This window comes from Pseudophryne corroboree, chromosome 9 (assembly GCF_028390025.1).
Source record: "Pseudophryne corroboree isolate aPseCor3 chromosome 9, aPseCor3.hap2, whole genome shotgun sequence".
NCBI lineage: Eukaryota > Metazoa > Chordata > Amphibia > Anura > Myobatrachidae > Pseudophryne > Pseudophryne corroboree.
The window spans coordinates 184,107,972-184,125,772 of record NC_086452.1 but is presented as its reverse complement, the minus strand read 5'-3'; the positions used below and the strand labels follow the sequence as shown (position 1 = coordinate 184,125,772).

The 17,801-nt window shown below is 44.3% G+C and overlaps 1 protein-coding gene across 2 annotated transcripts in view; it reads right to left on the bottom strand.

Moving 5' to 3' along the window:
• The window catches only part of LOC134957820 (dimethylaniline monooxygenase [N-oxide-forming] 2-like), a 213,793-nt gene that overhangs the window by 160,751 nt on the left and 35,241 nt on the right, over positions 1-17,801 (bottom strand). For both annotated transcript variants that reach the window (XM_063940009.1, XM_063940008.1), the window contains exon 2: positions 14-153. In XM_063940009.1, the coding sequence (XP_063796079.1) occupies positions 14-153 (140 nt within the window). The remainder of the gene's footprint in view (positions 1-13; positions 154-17,801) is intronic.

Here is a 17,801-nt window from a genome sequence, read left to right as displayed (position 1 = left end):
GCGGTTTGCTTACTGTGAACCTCCAAAGGCCTCCAAGGTCATCACTTTTTTCAAAGCAAGTAGGTTCCAGACCTTCTTCCAAGCATGCTTTGATAGCTCCCAGTCCACTGATTCCAGCTCCAATGATTGCAACAGTCTTAACCATTGTTTTATCTGCAGATTGAAAAAAAGCAATATAACTTTAAAAGGGAAGATGTACCAAATCTTTGAGAGAGATAATCTGCAGAAGTTTCCAAGTACCAAACAGGTTCTAGTTCTTATTTATCTAGCACAGTCTAATAAATAACAAAAGCTCATTGGGCAACTTCTCCAGTTTAACTCACTCAAACTTTTGATACATCTCCCAGCAAGTCTGGTATCCAATTAGCCCTGGAAATTGGCATCCATGAAAAACAGAGTGTTTTCCCAAAAAAAAAAAAAAATTCACCCTATCCAATAAAAACAGGGCTCAAAGGGCTGGTAATCGGAGATTTTGATTTGCATTCAAAATCCCAGATAACTGCCGGCATTGAGGCTAACTGGATAACCCTGGGGAAGATCATCAGCCGTGGTAAAGTCTTCAAACCAATAGTGAAGCACCAAGCATACATACAGTAAAGGAAAAAAAAAAAAAAAGATGGGGTATACACTAGAGCAGATATCTAATCATAACTGCACATTAAAAAGGTAGACAAAATAATACTTAGCATTTTAGGGAAAATCATTTCCTTGGTTAAATGTTGCCTTAACACATCCATACTTGTCGTTTTGTAAAATAAAAAAAATTGTGGGGTAGATGTATTAAGCCTGGAGAAGTGATAGAGCAGTGATAAGTGCAAGGTGATAACCAGTAGCGGATCTTTCCACGGGCAAGCAGAATTTTTGCCCGGGGTGCCGCTGTCTCGAGGGCGCTGCCGCAAGTTCCGCTACTGGTGCCGAGCGATGATGATGTCATTGCGCACCGCACGACATTGTGGGAGCAGCCGTAGACACTAGAGGTCATAATTGACCTCTAGTGTCTGTGCGGTGCTATGGGAGAGACGTCATGGAGGACAGACGCGGGGGGAAGCAGGAGCGGGGATGGTGAGTATTTGTTTTATGGGTAATTGGCACTACTGGGGGCACGGTATTGGGGGCAAAACTACTGGGGTCACAACTACAGGGGGGCACAACTGACCACGCCCCTTGTCCATGGAGCCACGCCCCTGTAGCACGCACTAACCCCGTTTTACATGTCGGGGGCGCCAAAGGAAACTTTCGCCATGGGCGCCATGGGGTCTAGAACCAGCCCTTGTGATAACGCACCAGCCAGTCAGCTCCTAATTGTCAATTTACATATTGTTGCTGACTGGCTGGTGCGTTATCACCTTGCACTTATCACTGCTTTATCACTTCTCCAGGCTTAATGCATCTTCCCCTTTTTTTTCCCATGTAACAAAGTATTTTAAGACTATAAAAGTGATGGAAAGGACAGCACTGTATTTTACAGGTGTTCCGAAGGTGTCATCACACTGTATTTGTTTCCAAGTCTGTAAATTGTTAAGTGCACAAATACAGATGTATGAAAAAAAATATATTCCAAAAAGGAGAAATGCCAAGTGTACCCAAGTACATAATGCCAAAGGGGATACTTACAATCAGTGCCCCGTTATATTTTATATAGTGCCACAAGGGTTGCTTAGTGTTCTACAGAAGGGGATAGAAAACAAGATCACAAAGTAAAATCTTTATAGTTACACCCCTCCAAATGAAATAATTATGTGGAGAAAGCAAAATAGATGACCTATTTAAAGGTGTCCTGGATTGGCACCCCACAAGGGCAAGTCTAGAAACATATTTATATACACTAATGCACTGAATGGAGGGTGACCTCACAATTTATATCTGCTAGTGTGGATCCATTCAGAAGTGCCAGAACAGGGATATGACTGACATGGTGTTTGCATTATTGGTACATCTGAAAGAAGTCGGCTGCTACAAGAATCAAAGTACACCACAATATCTGTTTGTGATGCCAAATATTGTGTAATAAACAGATACTGCGGTGTGCTTTGATTCTTGGGCCAGCCGAATTCTTTCAGATGTACCACCAATGCAATCACACCGTGACAGAGGTAAGCGATTTGACTTCCTCTTTTTAGCAGGCACAGAACCATTCGTAACTGTCCAACACAATTTTATTGATTAAAATGAATTTTGACAGTAATAAATAAATATACACCAATTTTCAAGGAAAAAAAACAAAAACAAATGAACCAATAAGTTGAAATAAAGAAGCAGATACCGTAAGCAGGTTCTGCTCAGTGTAAACACTCATTTAAAGTAAGCAGTAGCAATTCTTTTAGCTTAGCCCAAAGGTGAGCCAGGTGAAACAGATAAGACAAACTAGTTTTGCTTTGAGAATACAGTCACTAATAACTAGAGATGTGCAGCGGGCACTTCTCGTGTTTTGGTTCTAATTCCCCGTTGATGTTTTGGATTGGTTTTGCCAAAACCACCCTTTCGGGTTTTGGTTTTGGTTCTGGATGATTTTTGAAATAAAACAAACCATAAAAACAGCTAAATTCATAGAATTTGGGGATAATTTTGATCCTACAGTATTATTAACCTCAATAACATTCATTTCCACTCATTTCCAGTCTATTCTGAACACCTCACAATATTGTTTTTTAGGCCTAAAGGTTGCACCGAGGTGGCTGTAAGACTAAGCTAAGCGACACAAGTGTGCGGCACAAACACCTGGTCCATCTAGGAGTGGCACTGCAGTGGCAGACAGGATGGCAGATTTTAAAAATAGGCCCTAAACAGCACAAAGAATAAAGAGAGAGGTGCAATGAGGTAGCTGTATGACTAAGATAAGCGACACAAGTGTGCGGCAGAAACACCTAGCCCATCTAGGAGTGGCACTGCAGTGGCAGACAGGATGGCAAATGGGAAAAAAATTAAATAAAAATCATCCCCAAACAGCACATCATGCAAAGAAGAAAAAATAGGATTTTAATTACCTACCAGTAAATCCTTTTCTCGTAGTCCGTAGAGGATGCTGGGGTTCCATTTAGTACCATGGGGTATAGACGGGTCCCATGGGAGCCATGGGCACTGTAAGAGTTCAATCGTGTGGGCTAGCTCCTCCCTCTATGTCCCTCCTACCAGACTCAGTCTAGAAACTGTGCCCGAAGAGACGGACATACTTTGAGAGAGTGAAATACACAGATAGTGGTGAGAATCACACCAGCTCACACAGAATTGAAAATCTGCTGACCAGCATGCAACATTGAGAAATCATGCCAACCAGCATGCAACATGAAGAAATCATGTTAACCAGCATGAAACATGAAGAAACCATGTTAACCAGCATGCAACTAACCAGCAGGCACTAGAAGAAACCCTGCTAACCAGCATGAAATAGGAACAGCAACCGCTGAACCAATACTTAACCAAGCAAGAATGCAGGAAAAACGAAACACTGGGCAGGGGCCCAGCATTTTTTATGGACTATTAGAAAAGGATTTACCAGTAGGTAATTAAAATCCTATTTTCTCTTACGTCCTAGAAGATGCTGAGGTTCCATTTAGTACCATGGGGATGTACCAAAGCTCTCAGCACACGAGGGAGAGTGCTGAGGCACCTGCAGAACAGATTAACCAAACTTTAAGTCCTCAGAGGCCAAAGTATCGAACTTGTAGAATTTAGAAAATGTGTTCGACCCTGACCAAGTAGCTGCTCGGCAAACCTGTAAAGCCAAGACACCCCGAGCAACCGCCCAGGAAGAACCCACTTTACGAGTAGAGTGGGCCTTAGCAGATTTTGGACACGGCAAGCCTGCCATAGAAGAAGCATGCTGGATAGAAAACCTGATACAGTGAGAAATTGTCTGCTTAGAAGAAGGACACCCAACCTTGTTGGGATCATAAAGGACAAACAGCGCATCCGACTTTGTGACAAGAAGTTCTCTTCACATATATTTTCAAAGCCCTCACAACATCAAAGGACTTTGGATAAACAAGGTGTCAGTAGCTACTGGCACCACAATAGGTCGGTTGATATGAAAAGCCAACACAACCTTTTGAAGAAATCGCTGACGCATTCTGAGCTCAGCTCTTTCCTCATGGAAAATCAAGTAATGGCTCTTGTGCGACAATGCCCCCTGTGTAGCCTTCCAAGTAAGAAACTTTACGTCCTCCTCCTGCAAAGTTCGAACAAATCCGATTTCAGGGACTGCAACACCATATTAAGATCCCAAGGTGCCATAGAAGACACAAAGGGTGGTTGGATGTGCAGAACTCTTTCAAGACTGTCTGAACCTCAGGGAGAGCAGCCAATTGTTTCTGGAAGAAAATGGACAAGGCCGAAATCTGGATTTTTATGGAGCTCAAGCATAGGTCCACATCCACACCTGCTTGCAGAAAGAGGAGAAAACATCCTGATGAAACTCCACCGTAGGAAACTTCTTGGATTCACACCAAGACACATAAAACATTACCATCGGATTTGGTAAAAAGTGACGTTACTCCCTTCCTAGCCTGTAGGAATGACCTTTTTTGGAATACTTTCCGAGCTAATATCTGGTGTTCAACCTCCATGCCATCAAACGTAGCTGCGGTAAGTCTGGATAAGCGAACAGCCCCTATTGAAGAATGTCCTCACGAAGAGGAAGAGGCCATGGATCCTCCAAGAGTAATCCCAGAAGATCCGCGTACCAATCCCTTCTTGGGCAGCCTGGAGCAAAGAGGATCGCCTTAACTCTTGTTCTTTTTATTTGTTTGAGAATCCTTGGGATGAGTGGAAGTGGAGTGAAAACATACACTAACTGGGACACCCACGGAGTTACCAGGGCATCCACTGCCACTGTCAGTGGGTCTCTTGACCTGGAACAGCTTCTTGCTGAGACGAGAGGCCATCATGTCTATCTAAGGTACAACCCCATCAGCTTGTTACCTCTGCAAATACCTCCAGATAGAGGCCCCAATCTCCTGGATGGAGAGCGCGTCTGCTGAGGAGGTCTGCTTCCCAGTTGCCCACTCCTGGAATGAAGATTGCTGACAGCACCAGTGCATGTCTTTCTGCCCAGTGGAGGATTCTTGTTACCTCTGACATTGCAGCTCGGCTCTTCGTTCCGCCTTGCCTGTTTATGTAGGGCACCGCCCTGACGTTGCCTGACTAAACTTGAATGGCTTGATCTTTCAGAAGATGTGCCGCTAGTAGAAGGCTGTTGTATATGGCCCTTAGTTCCAGAATGTTTACCGGAAGGAGAGCTTCCTGGCTTGACCACTTTTCTTGGACGTCCTCCTCTTGGATGACTGCTCCCCAACCTCAGAGACTTGCATTGGGTGGTTAGAAGAATCTAATTCTGAATCCTGAACCTGCGGCCATCGAGTAGGTGAGAAGATTGCAGCCACCAGAGGAGTGACTTTCTGGCTTTTGGCGACAGGCGTATCCGCTGGTGCATGTGAATATGTGATCCCGACTATTTGTCCAGGAGAGCCAGTTAGAAGAACCGTGCGTGGAATCTTCCATACTGTAAAGCCTCATAGGAGGCTACCATCTTCCCCAGAAGGCAAACGCACTGACAAACCGATACCCGGCTGGCTTCAGGACATCCCGGATGATTGATTAGATCACCAACGCTTTCTGTCGGCTCCAAATGCGACTCCGGAAGGTTCAGGATCCACCCAAGAACCTGGAGTAGGCGGGTTGAGAGCAATACGCTGTAACAGCTTCTGCCTGGAAGATGCTTTTAGCAGCAGATCGTCCAGATATGGAATTATGTTCACTCCCTGTCTGCGGAGTAGCATTATCTCTGCCATGACCTAGGAGAACACCCTCGGTGCGGTGGAGAGGCCAAATGGCAGTGTCTGGAACTGATAGTGACAGTCCAGCAGCTCAAATCTTAGATAAGCCTGGTGAGGCGGCCAGATCGGAATGTGAAGGTACGCATCCTTGATATCCAGGGATACTAGGAATTCCCCTTCCACCATACCCGAGATCACCGCTCTCAGAGACTCCATCTTGAATTTGAATTCCCTCAAGTAGGGTTCAATGTTTTTAGGTCTAATATTGGCCTTACTGAACTGTCCGGTTTCGGTACCACAAACAGGTTTGAGTAATAACCCTTGTGTTGTAGGTGAGGTGGAACTGGAACAATGACATTTGTTTGGCAAATGTTTGAATAGCTTCCAGCAGTAGTGTACTTTTTGTCCGAGAAGCTAGTAATAATCTGTGACGCAGGAGTACTAGAAACTCCAATCTGCACCTCTGGGCAACCTAACCATTTCCAGGGGTCAAGGCAGGTTATCGCCCAGATGTTTAACTGAAATCTCTTTAGTCTCACTCCAACCTGCCTGATTCCCCCGGCAATGATGTGCACTAACAAACCTAAGGGTTTGAGAAGGCAGAATCCAAAATCCGTCCCTGGGAACCTGGCAGTGCAGGTTTTCTGGATTTTCCCCAACATCCTCTAAAGGAAGTGGAGGAACCCTTGGACTCATCTTTAAACCTTGCGGTTCGAAGGGATTGCAGTGTAGGTGTAGGATATAATTTTCTGGTCTCTGCAGCTGCGGTAGGAAGATATGTCGACTTACCCGCAGTTGGCATGGACATTCACTTATCCAGTGCGTCCCAACAGGGCCTCACCTGTGAAGGGCGTATCCGCCATACCTTTCTTGGATTCTGTATCTGCAGTCCATTGGTGTAGCCACCATCCCGTTTGTCTAAACTGCCAGAGTAGTGGCCCCTGCGTGACGCTGGCTGATCTCCTTCATGGCCTCCAGCCGTGAAGCCTGTAGAATCCTGTAAGTGACATAGAAACAAGCAAATGTCACTCCTATACATAGAATCTAAATCATCAAGTAAGGAGCCTGACCACGTAACTATAGCCCAAGAGATCTATGCAAGCGAGGGTCTCTGAGCCACACCTGTGGCAGCCCTGGGAGTTTGCTGGCCCTTCACTCCCTTGCTGTGACATCTCCTACCAAGGTCTCATGTGTTGATACCATTGCTGAACATTTATAACTTACTCTGACAGGCTGCGCTCCGGAAGACTTTTTCCTGCCAGTATACATACGGACTGTCTGACATGCCTACTTGTATGCTGTCACTCATATAATCCTCCACCATCCTTTCAATGGTGATAGAATCATATGCAGTGACAGTAGACATGTCAGTAATCGTTGGCAGGTCCTTCAGTCCGGACTAGATGTCAGCACTCACTCCTGACTGCCCTGCATCACCACCAGCGGGTGTGCTAGGAAATCTTATTCTTTTCCTCTCAGCCCAAGTTGCGGGAGAAAATGAAGGAGGAGCTATTAATAGGTCACGTTCCGCTTGAGTTGACAATTTACTCACCAGCAGGTCTTTGAACCTCTGCACACCTGTGTCTGCCGGAAAGAGAGATACAACGTAGGCTTTAAACCTAGGATTGAGCATGGTGGCCAAAATGTAGTGCTCTGATTTCAACAGTTTGACCACCCTTGAATTCTGGCAAAGCGAATGATGGGCTCCATACACAAGTCCCATATACTTTGCGGAATCGCTCTGTCTTAGCGTCTCCTTCCATTTCTCCAGCTGCTTCTGCAAAATCCTGATGAGGGGAATGACCTGGCTGAAGCTGGCAGTGTCTGAACTGACTTCACGTGTGGCAAGTTCGAAGGGTTGGAGAACCTTGCACAAGATGGAATTCATTCTCCACTGTGCTTGAGTCAGGCGTATTCCCCCTCCTTTGCCTATTTCATAGGTGGATGTATAGGCTTGAATGGCCTTTTGCTGCTCCTCCATCCTCAGAAGCATATAGTGTGTTGAATTCCACCTCGTTACCACCTCTTGATGGCAGGGCAGGTTCAAGAGTGTTTGCTTGTGCTCCAGTCTTCGGCACGCTGTGACTGAATGTCGAAAGTGGGCCACAATTTTTCTGGCCACCGACAGCATCTCCTGCACACCCCTGTCATTTTTCAAATTAATTGTATGTGCAAAACATGGGACGTGCTGGAATTTGCCCAGATGTACTGCACGCACAATATTTCTGGCGTTGTCCGATATCACAAATGCCCAGGAGAGTCTAATTGGGGTAAGCTATTGTGCAATGATGTCCATCAGTTTCCGTAAGAGGTTGTCAGCGGTGTGCCTCTTATGGAAAGCGGTGATACATAGTATAGCCTGCCTGCCTCATCTTGGTGTACTTCAACAGTGACATCTTCAATTTGAATATCAGAAACTGGACTGTGGGTGCTCTTTCCAGCACTTGCAGAGGGCGTGCAACTGGTGGAAGGAGCCACCTCTTCCCGTCCAGTGTTGGGAAAGTCAGGCATCGCAACCGCCGACACACTTGGACTCTCCTTGTGGATTTGTGATACCATCTTAGAACGCACAGTTCTTTGCTGTTCTTTTGCCAGCTTAACTCTTTTCATTTTTCTAGCGGGAGTATGAGGGCTTTCATCGTCATGTGAAGCTGAACCATGAACATAGGGAGGGCCTTAGCAGTTTCTTGCTACTTCGTGTTGTAAATGGGATATTGGCTAGTTTACGTTTCTCCTCAGACCATTTAAATTTATTTTTTGGGGTCCTTTTACTGAACTTTTGCTCTTTGAATTTGACATGCCCTCTACTATGACATTGGGCATCAGCCTTGGCAGACGATGTTGATGGCAATTCATCGTCTATGTCATGACTAGTGGCAGCAGCTTCAGCACTAGGAGGAAGTGGTTCTTGATCTTTCCCTATTTTATTCTCCAAATCTTTGTTCTCCATTTTTTTATGGAGTTATATAACACAATATGCGGCACCTGAGAGCGTACCCCTACACCACACTGGGTAAACCTTGTAAACATTATATTTGGATTAAATGTTAATAACCCCTCTATTTGGAGTAAATAATATACAGCACAGGACACTACCACTGGTCTGATGCAGGACAACACAGCGACACTGTAAGGGACTTATTATACAGCAGCACTGGACATATGGCAGTAGAGGACACCACCACTGTGACTGGTCACTGGTCTGACTGATGCACAGGACCAGTGGCGGAACTAGCGAGCGGCGGGCCCAGGTGCAACAAAATGCTTTGCCCCCTCTCACCCCGTCCAAGTCCACCCCCCACCTCCAAATTAGAGATTCTCTGCATGCTCCCGTTTGATAAGAAAATGATATATATATATATATATATATTTATATATATATATATATATATATAGATATATAGATATATAGATATATATAGATATATACACACATATTGTGAATGCCAAATTGTTTCCTCACAAATATTTAAAATGCCCGCTCTAATATATATTGTAAATGCCTGCCCCTCTTATTACCATATCCCATGAATGTGCACTATACATCGCAAAACACTGCATCCCATAAGAGAATACAATACACCCACACATTATCTGAGTTCCAAAGCTCATTGATGTATATATTTGTTATTAAAAGGATATGGATTCAATATATATTACAATGTACAGTATACCTATAGTTACAACTCATACAGTAAGCAGTTAATACATACAGTTACAGGCCAGCGATACAATTACCATTCCCTCCAATACATCTTATGTCTCTCTCTCTCACTCTGTAAATAAATACAGGAACTGATCTGCCAGCAACTCCTTCATCCTCTGGTCCCAAAAAGCAACTCAGCTCCTGTGTGATCCATGTGTTATCTAGTTTCTGGGGGAGGGATTCACGATGAGTCACCAGTTCCTTTGTATATGCTAATCAGGTTCAGCCTTGAAGACATCCAAAGGACTGGCCTGAGTTTCCTGTCCACTGTCCTAATAAGAGTGATTTTAGCTTTTATACATTTAATCATAATTATCCGCTGCAATGTCCCACAACTTCACAACAAGCATCAAATGAATCTACACATCAATCTGGTTGCTTCAATAGTAAACATGACCGGTCTATCTTGTTTCGTTCAAATAATACACATATGTGACATTACTTCATTATATATAATTCTAAATCATCATGATGTCTGGCGCTTGATACCACCACAATTATGTACTGCATGAAATAAGTGTTGAATCCATCTCTGTGGGGTTGTCCGTGTAAATGCGTGTGTTACCACATATTGCTGTGCTCGCTGCGCATATTTGCAAGTATAGCGACTTATATGTGTGTAGTTTGTATGTTCTCTTTATGTAATATTTTTGACTTCGACAGTCCACCCTTTGGCAGTAAACAATAACTGCCATCAATTATTAACATAAGAAAAAATATTTCATACCATAATCGGTGACCTAGACACAAGTATGTATGCATTTCGCAAATCAGACACTTGACTATATTTGGGGAATACAGGGAGGACGAGACATCCTCTATATGCACTCGGCGGTCACGGGACCACTGGTTGGGTGTGGGACAACATTCAACCTATAGAGTATGCTGGGACAGTGTTTTGGCCTATAATGTCTGATTTGCGACGAACATTTCACACATACATGTACCTACGTCTTTGTACACTGATGTTTGGATTCGATTGAGGTTCTGCTGGGTAGATGAAAAAGACACAAACAAATCGTGACAGTGACATATAAAATTTTCATGATCTACATATTCCTATCATTTTCTAAAAATTGTTTCCATTTCTGGAACGTATGCTAGGTCTGTTTAATCATTGAACAAGGGTTATAAGTAGTGTTCTTCCTAAATAACATAAACCTTCGGATTTCGGGGAGAGCCACTCATAAACCTTTCTTCCACATATATTAATGAGCTCTTTATCTGCAATGTGTGAATAGCCATTGTCTGATTGTTCCTGATCACCTCTGAACTCCATAACTACTAGACCTTTGATTATTCTCTGATTTTAACAAACTGATCGGCTAATCCTGGGATCCTATAAGGAAATCACTCCTTCCTACAGAACCAGTTCCAGTCCCACACTCGACTCCTCATAAAAAAACCTTGCAAAAATAGAATATCCTGAAAGAAAATGTTTGTCAGCGGGAAAGAGAGAAAAGAGAAATAGAACAAAACAACTCTTGTTTATAACAAATCAATTACAATGACTGGTCTTTCTGCAATCCTTTAGTACGCTCAGATAGTGTCCAACAGTGCTGCCTCTCAGTCTTCACGGAACAGACTCTCTGGTGATACTTTTGCGATCTCTTTGCCTTGCTCTTTGAACACACAGTTCACTTTGCTCTCCACCTTGCTCTTCGAACACACAGTTACCAAACTACACAAACTCGATGAATGTGAGCAATAAACTACTTTGTCACGAGTTCTCTCCGGGTCAGCGACCTTCTTGCAGTGGGACGAGTGGACCCAAGTCTGTCTTTCGGCGACCTTTAGTGCCGTCAACAAAACTTGGTATGGTCCTTCCCACCTGTCTATTAGGCAACCTGAGCGTAAGGACAATCACACAGTCTCTTGGTTCACAATCAAGACAGTTAGCATTTGGCATACCAGCAATCAACAGTTTCAAGTTCTTTTGTCAAGTTCTCAAATGCTGGCTCATCTCAACAAGGTACTGTACTGTCACCTCATTGGTGTATTTCTGATCATTGTGCGGATCAATCATGACATGAGGTTGTCTTCCAAAAACAACCCAAAAAAAAAAAAAGACACAAAAAACAAATTTCGAAGAGGGTGATTCGTCGAGTGAAGATCTTGGAGTGGTTCCGAAGCTACATAATACTAGTGGCAGTATCTATGATCACAATAGTACAATTTCAAGCTTTGCTCCTACTTCTAGGGGTACCATTATCTACACACAAATTTCTGCGCAATTTTCCTTTGCGGTAAACACAGCAGCATCCGTGGCGGCAGGAAATGCCTCTACCCAGTTTGAGAAAACATCAGTGCACACCAATACATAACAATAATTCCTAAAGGGTGTTAACTGTACGAAGTCGATTTGTATTTCCTGAAAAGATCCGTCTGCATGAGGGATATGGGATGGCTCTGTTGGTATTGCTTTACCAATATTCTTCCTCAAGCAAGTAAGACAGGTCATTGCTCTCTTACCTGTATGAGAATAGAATCCTGGCACACACCAGCAGGCTCTCATCAGCCTGCACCTACCCTCTTTGCCTAGATGAGTCAGACCGTGTGCCACCTCAGCTAGACATGGAAGGTATGCTCTGGGGGCTACTGGCTTACCGTGTCCACCTGCCCACAGTCCTGAGGACTCCTGGCCATACCCCTTTGTCCTCCAGACTGCCTCTTCTTGCAGGGAACACAATTTTTTTTATTTTAATTTTCTATCGTGTGTTTGCAATGTCGAGTACCATGAGCATAACTCAAAAAGAAAAAGAAAAAAGAAACATCTCTAGAGGAGAGAAGAAAGAAGAAAATGAAAATGTCAGGTTGCCATTCACCAACAGACATATCAGTGTCTTTACAAAATTTCCCTTCACGAGTATTCCCATTCTCCACCCTTTGTGCATGACAAGGCACACTGCAGTAATACTGGTGTCATCGTGCTGTTGAGATATACTGGGTTCGGGAAGAACTCTGAAGAACCTAGGCATGTGGAGTTTGAACTGTACTTGGGTCTATGTATTGTACCACCCTGTGTGAATGCAAAAGATGAAGAGGAAAACTGTAGAGAAACAGAACAGAGGTTGGTGACAGATGAGTTTGTAGAGGTGAGGAAGATTTTATAAAAAATTGACAACTGGATTTGGCACTACGGGTAAGTGATTCTCTACTAGGTCTACTCCCCTTAAAAAAATTCTGTGTTGTTTATCGTATCGCTATTGGGACTATCCCAGCCATCAATCCAGTGTCCTGTCCATCCTAAGTTCATAGGGAGCCCGGTATCTGTAAGATAATTTCCTCTACCTGTGATGGACATGAATCTAGAACCAGGAAATGTAACATTAGTCTTCGTGGGTGTCTAGTTTTGTCAAAGGGTAATGTTGCATTTATTTTGTTCTTCCCATTAGCCGAATCTGTGTTTTCTATATGGCTTATGATTCCTTACTATATGTCCCTTGGTCCCGTCTATGTGTTTAATAATGTGGCTTGTGTTTTCTGTCTAGGGGATCTATATTGACTATGTGTCCTACTACTCCTACAATCTCTGGCAAAATGCCCTTCCTTCCTACAAGTGTAACATATTATTGACCATTAGGGATCTGGGGTTTGGACTGATGGGTCTTTCCTGTATGTGCCAGTATACTTACCGTCCTCAACCTCTCCACCTGTTCTCTGCGCCTAGCACTATTCTTGTGATGTTCAATAGCACACTATCTAAGATTAGCTACTGTGACCCCTTTCCAATTTTGCAAAGAAGTCTGCACCCTGACACTCAATGCCTTATTGAGCCCGTCCATTTGCACAGAGACAGCCACCTCCCATTTGCCGAATTAGTGTTTACCAGATGGAGAGTTTTCTATTACTGCAAGAGACAAAAAAAAAAAAAAGTTTAACAAGCTTCTAGGTCATGCGAAGTATTCATTCAATCCTTCTCATCCCGTATTAAGGGTCTGTATATGGTCCAACAAACATTTCCGAGCTCATCTTGACTAGGGGCATTACTAGGAATGAATACTTCTTATATGGTAACTGAAAGAAATACCCGGGGGTTACCTTGTCTTTGTCCGCTTTCCTACTGGCAAATACTAATGTGCGGACAGGTTTTTCTTCATTTCTGACGTTACTTTCTTAATTTTTTTTAGTTTTATTTTTGGGTTTTACTATATATGTACACAAATGATACCATACTTACCTGTTCCACTGGTCTCAGCCACTTCCCCACAGACTACTGCTCTTCTTTTACCGGTTGGATACTCCTCTGGGTGCATGAGAAATGGCTGAAAACAATCAGGTCACCTTCTCCTCCTAAATAAAACTTCAACATTCATTAGTACATATATAGGTTACACAGGGCCGGCAACAGAAATCTTGGGGCCCGGTACACTGATTTCTATGAAGCCCCGCCCATAACCACCCTCGAGCCCCCCTCCTCATCCCCTCCTCCAAACATCCCTCTTCTGCATGTACATACAGTATAAGGTAGAGCTATAGATCATATATAAAATCTGTTTTTAAAATGTATATTAATGTGTTTGTATATAATATATAAAAAATGTTTTATAAAAATGTATAATGGCATAAAATGTGTACCAAAGAATGTGCAGGGTCTTTAAAAGAAAATTTGGCCTATCTTACCCTACAGACGACTTCTCGTACCCCGAAGAGATGGTTCAGCACTGCAGATCTCACTTGCACGCTCTCTGTGGGACAGTCTGACTGCCCTCAGGTAGATGTGCTCATTCCAGAGGCTCCCCTCAGTAATGAACTGTGCCCGATGGAATGCAGAGTTTCCATGCTATGCGGGGGTCCGCTGTGTTGGGATCGTGCTGCAATACAGGTGTTGGTGCCGTCACTAAAGTGGCTCCCTCCGCTGTGCCTGGGTCCTGCTGCCAGACAGGTGGAAGTGCTGTAACGGTTGCTGCTCCTTTCAACAGTGCTGCTCCTTGGTGGCACCAAGCAGTACTAGCACAGATAAGGGCATGGTACTGTGTACAGTATACATAATAACACTGTAATCAGAGTATATCAGATCACTGTAATGGACTGGGCATAATTATTATTAATATTTTTACCAGGCAGGTAGTTGTGTGACTTGTACTGCTGCTACCTGTGGGTATAACTTGGTGCATAGTGTGCACCAAGTTATACTCACATGTAGCTGCACCACAAGTCACACAGCAACTTGCCTGATAATAATAATTCCCCTTCCATTACAATGATCTGATATACTCGGTTCTGTCCTAGTCAGTTTGTGTGTTACATAGGCCATAGTGTGCACCGAGTTATAGCCTCATGTAGCAGCACCATAAGTCACACAGCAACCTGCCTGGCAAAAATAATGCCCCTCCGATTACAGTGTTATTATGTACACTCTGCACAGCACCGCATCATCCTTCTCTGTACTAGTACTGCTTGCCACCGAGGAGCAGCACTGTTGAAAGGAGTATGAGTAGTTAGAGCTCGGGATAACACTGCAGCGCTGGGCATGGTGCTATGCGGCAGCAGCAAGTGACGGGGAACGGCCGGTGCATCACAGCGTAATGACATCACCATCATCACACCGGGACTGGAACAAGTGAGACTGTAACGGGGGAAGGGGTGTTTGCGGTTTGGTGATTAATTAAAGTTAATTAGTGGCCGAGTGGAGCAGTCCGTTTAGAAATCATCAACAGGTGCTGCGGCTCCATTTTTTTGTGTCCCTGATGCTTGGGGCCCCTCTGACCTTTGGGGCCTGGTAAAAGTGTCCCCTTTGACACCCCGTCGCCGGGCCTGAGGTTACAGTCATATTTTTCATATTTTTATTATTTTCTATAGTTTGTATGCTGGCCGTAACTGCTTCCACATCTACATATGGCGGTGTACTTGCATTCTCTTTTTTTTTCCTACTTGTTTATTGTTGCTACAAGTTCAAACAGTTCTTATATTTCCATTCTTGTCTTATATGACTTTGGTTAGACATACCACCTGCAATACCTTAGGATCAAACTCACCAACCCCTCTTGCTGTCACAGGTTTAAACAATTTATATATCTGACCCTTTGTTTTTGGGATTTAAGACGACATATTTTACTGCTTAAGTTCTGCAATACCTCGGGTTCAAAGCTGCCCACCCTAGGGAATGGTTCCCTATCTTTGTTTGTCATACGTTCCCATTCAGACAAAAAGTCTTCAGCGTGTGGACCATATTTCCCACACATAATACTTTTTCCTTTTTAAGTCTGACCTTCTCAGTCCCAACTCTTCTGCCTGAACCCTGGCTACCATACGTCCCTTAGTTGAGAAACTGGCTCCCATAATTTGTGTGTCTTGCCTTCTCGGCTATTCCCACAAATACCAAAATACTCAATATAAGGTGACGGTGAAAGTTCTCCAAGCGCTTCCACCCACTCTCGCCCACGTTGGCCAGTACTACCATACACTGTTGATAGCGAAGGCAATGTACCCAATTTAGGGCTCCTATTAGACCTTAGAAAACCGTAATTTCTTTCGGTGGAAGTTCTGTTTGGAATATTTTCCTGAGAGAGGCAGCGAAAAATTCCTTTTCGGTATCTTTCAACTGGAATTGTTTGCAGTGTGAAAAACAAGGAAATTAGATAACTATCCTTCACCCTTTCCAGTGAAGCCCACCAGGGAGATTTCCCGACGTTGTCAAAGAAAAACCCCTTTGTCTATACAAATCACGTCTGCGTATGCTCTTCCACAGCGCATATAGGCCCTCATTCCGAGTTGATCGCTCGCAAGGCGATTTTAGCAGAGTTACACACGCTAAGCCGCCGCCTACTGGGAGTGAATCTTAGCTTCTTAAAATTGCGAACGATGTAATCGCAATATTGCGATTACAAACTACTTATGCTGCATTCACACCGCAAATGCCGGGTCCTACCCGGTAAGACAAACGTGTACTTACCGGGTGGGATCCGGCATTTGCGCTCCGTTGCAGGCTTCCCGACCCGGCAATATACCGGGTCGGTTGCCATGACAACGGAGGCCGCAGCAGCAGCAGGGGCGGGGGTGGAGGCGGCGTCGGGAGATGAGCTCATCTCCAGCGCCGCCTCTCCCTATCTTGTGAATGGGAACCGTGTCGCATCGACACGGCTCCCATTCACACCGCACCTGACCCGGTAATCAACCCGGGTAAAACCCTTCTTTTTTACCGGGTTGATTTACTGGGTCAGGCGACCCGCTAAATCGCCCAGTGTGCTTTCACATCGCACACTGACCCGGTTCGACACGGCAATATGCCGTGTCGGTACCGGGTTATTTGTGCGATGTGAAAGGGGTATTAGTTTCAGAGCAGCTTCAGACTTACTCGGCATCTGCGATCAGTTCAGTGCTTGTCGTTCCTGGTTTGACGTCACAAACACACCCAGCGTTCGCCCAGACACTCCCCCGTTTCTCCGGCCACTCCTGCGTTTTTTCCGGAAACGGTAGCGTTTTTATCCACACGCCCATAAAACGCCGTGTTTCCGCCCAGTAACACCCATTTCCTGTCAATCACACTACGATCGCCGGAGCGAAGAAAAAGCCGTGAGTAAAAATACTATCTTCATTGTTAAATTACTTGGTGCAGTCGCAGTGCGAATATTGCGCATGCGTACTAAGCGGAATTTCACTGCGATGCGATGAAAATTACCGAGCGAACGACTCGGAATGAGGGCCATAACACAATAATATCACGTTGCACTGTGCAGAACAAACGGACATGTGATGCAATAGCACAACCTATAGATACTAGTTATCTATATGCCCTACGATTGCTGTAGACCACTTTGCCTAGACCACTCCAGACCACTTTAGTTGTATGGGATACCACTTCAGACCACTTCAGTTCCTAATAACGCAGGGTAGCGAACCCTACGCCACCAGGCCTCTACTAACCCGGTGTGACCACTTCAGACCACTTTAGTTCCTTAAGTTCAATATCCACTCACTCCTACGTTCGCTCACTCAAATATACTTTGATTTTTCTGTACAGAAAATTTTAATACATTCAGATAATAAGAATTTACTCACCGGTAATTCTATTTCTCGTAGTCCGTAGTGGATGCTGGGAACTCCGTAAGGACCATGGGGAATAGACGGGCTCCGCAGGAGACTGGGCACTCTTAAAAGAAAGATTAGGTACTATATCTGGTGTGCACTAGCTCCTCCCTCTATGCCCCTCCTCCAGACCTCAGTTAGGGAAACTGTGCCCGGAAGAGCTGACATTACTAGGAAAGGATTTGGAATCCAGGGTAAGACTCATACCAGCCACACCAATCATACTGTACAACTTGTGATAACCATACCCAGTTAACAGTATGAAAAACAACTGAGCCTCACCAAACGGATGGCTC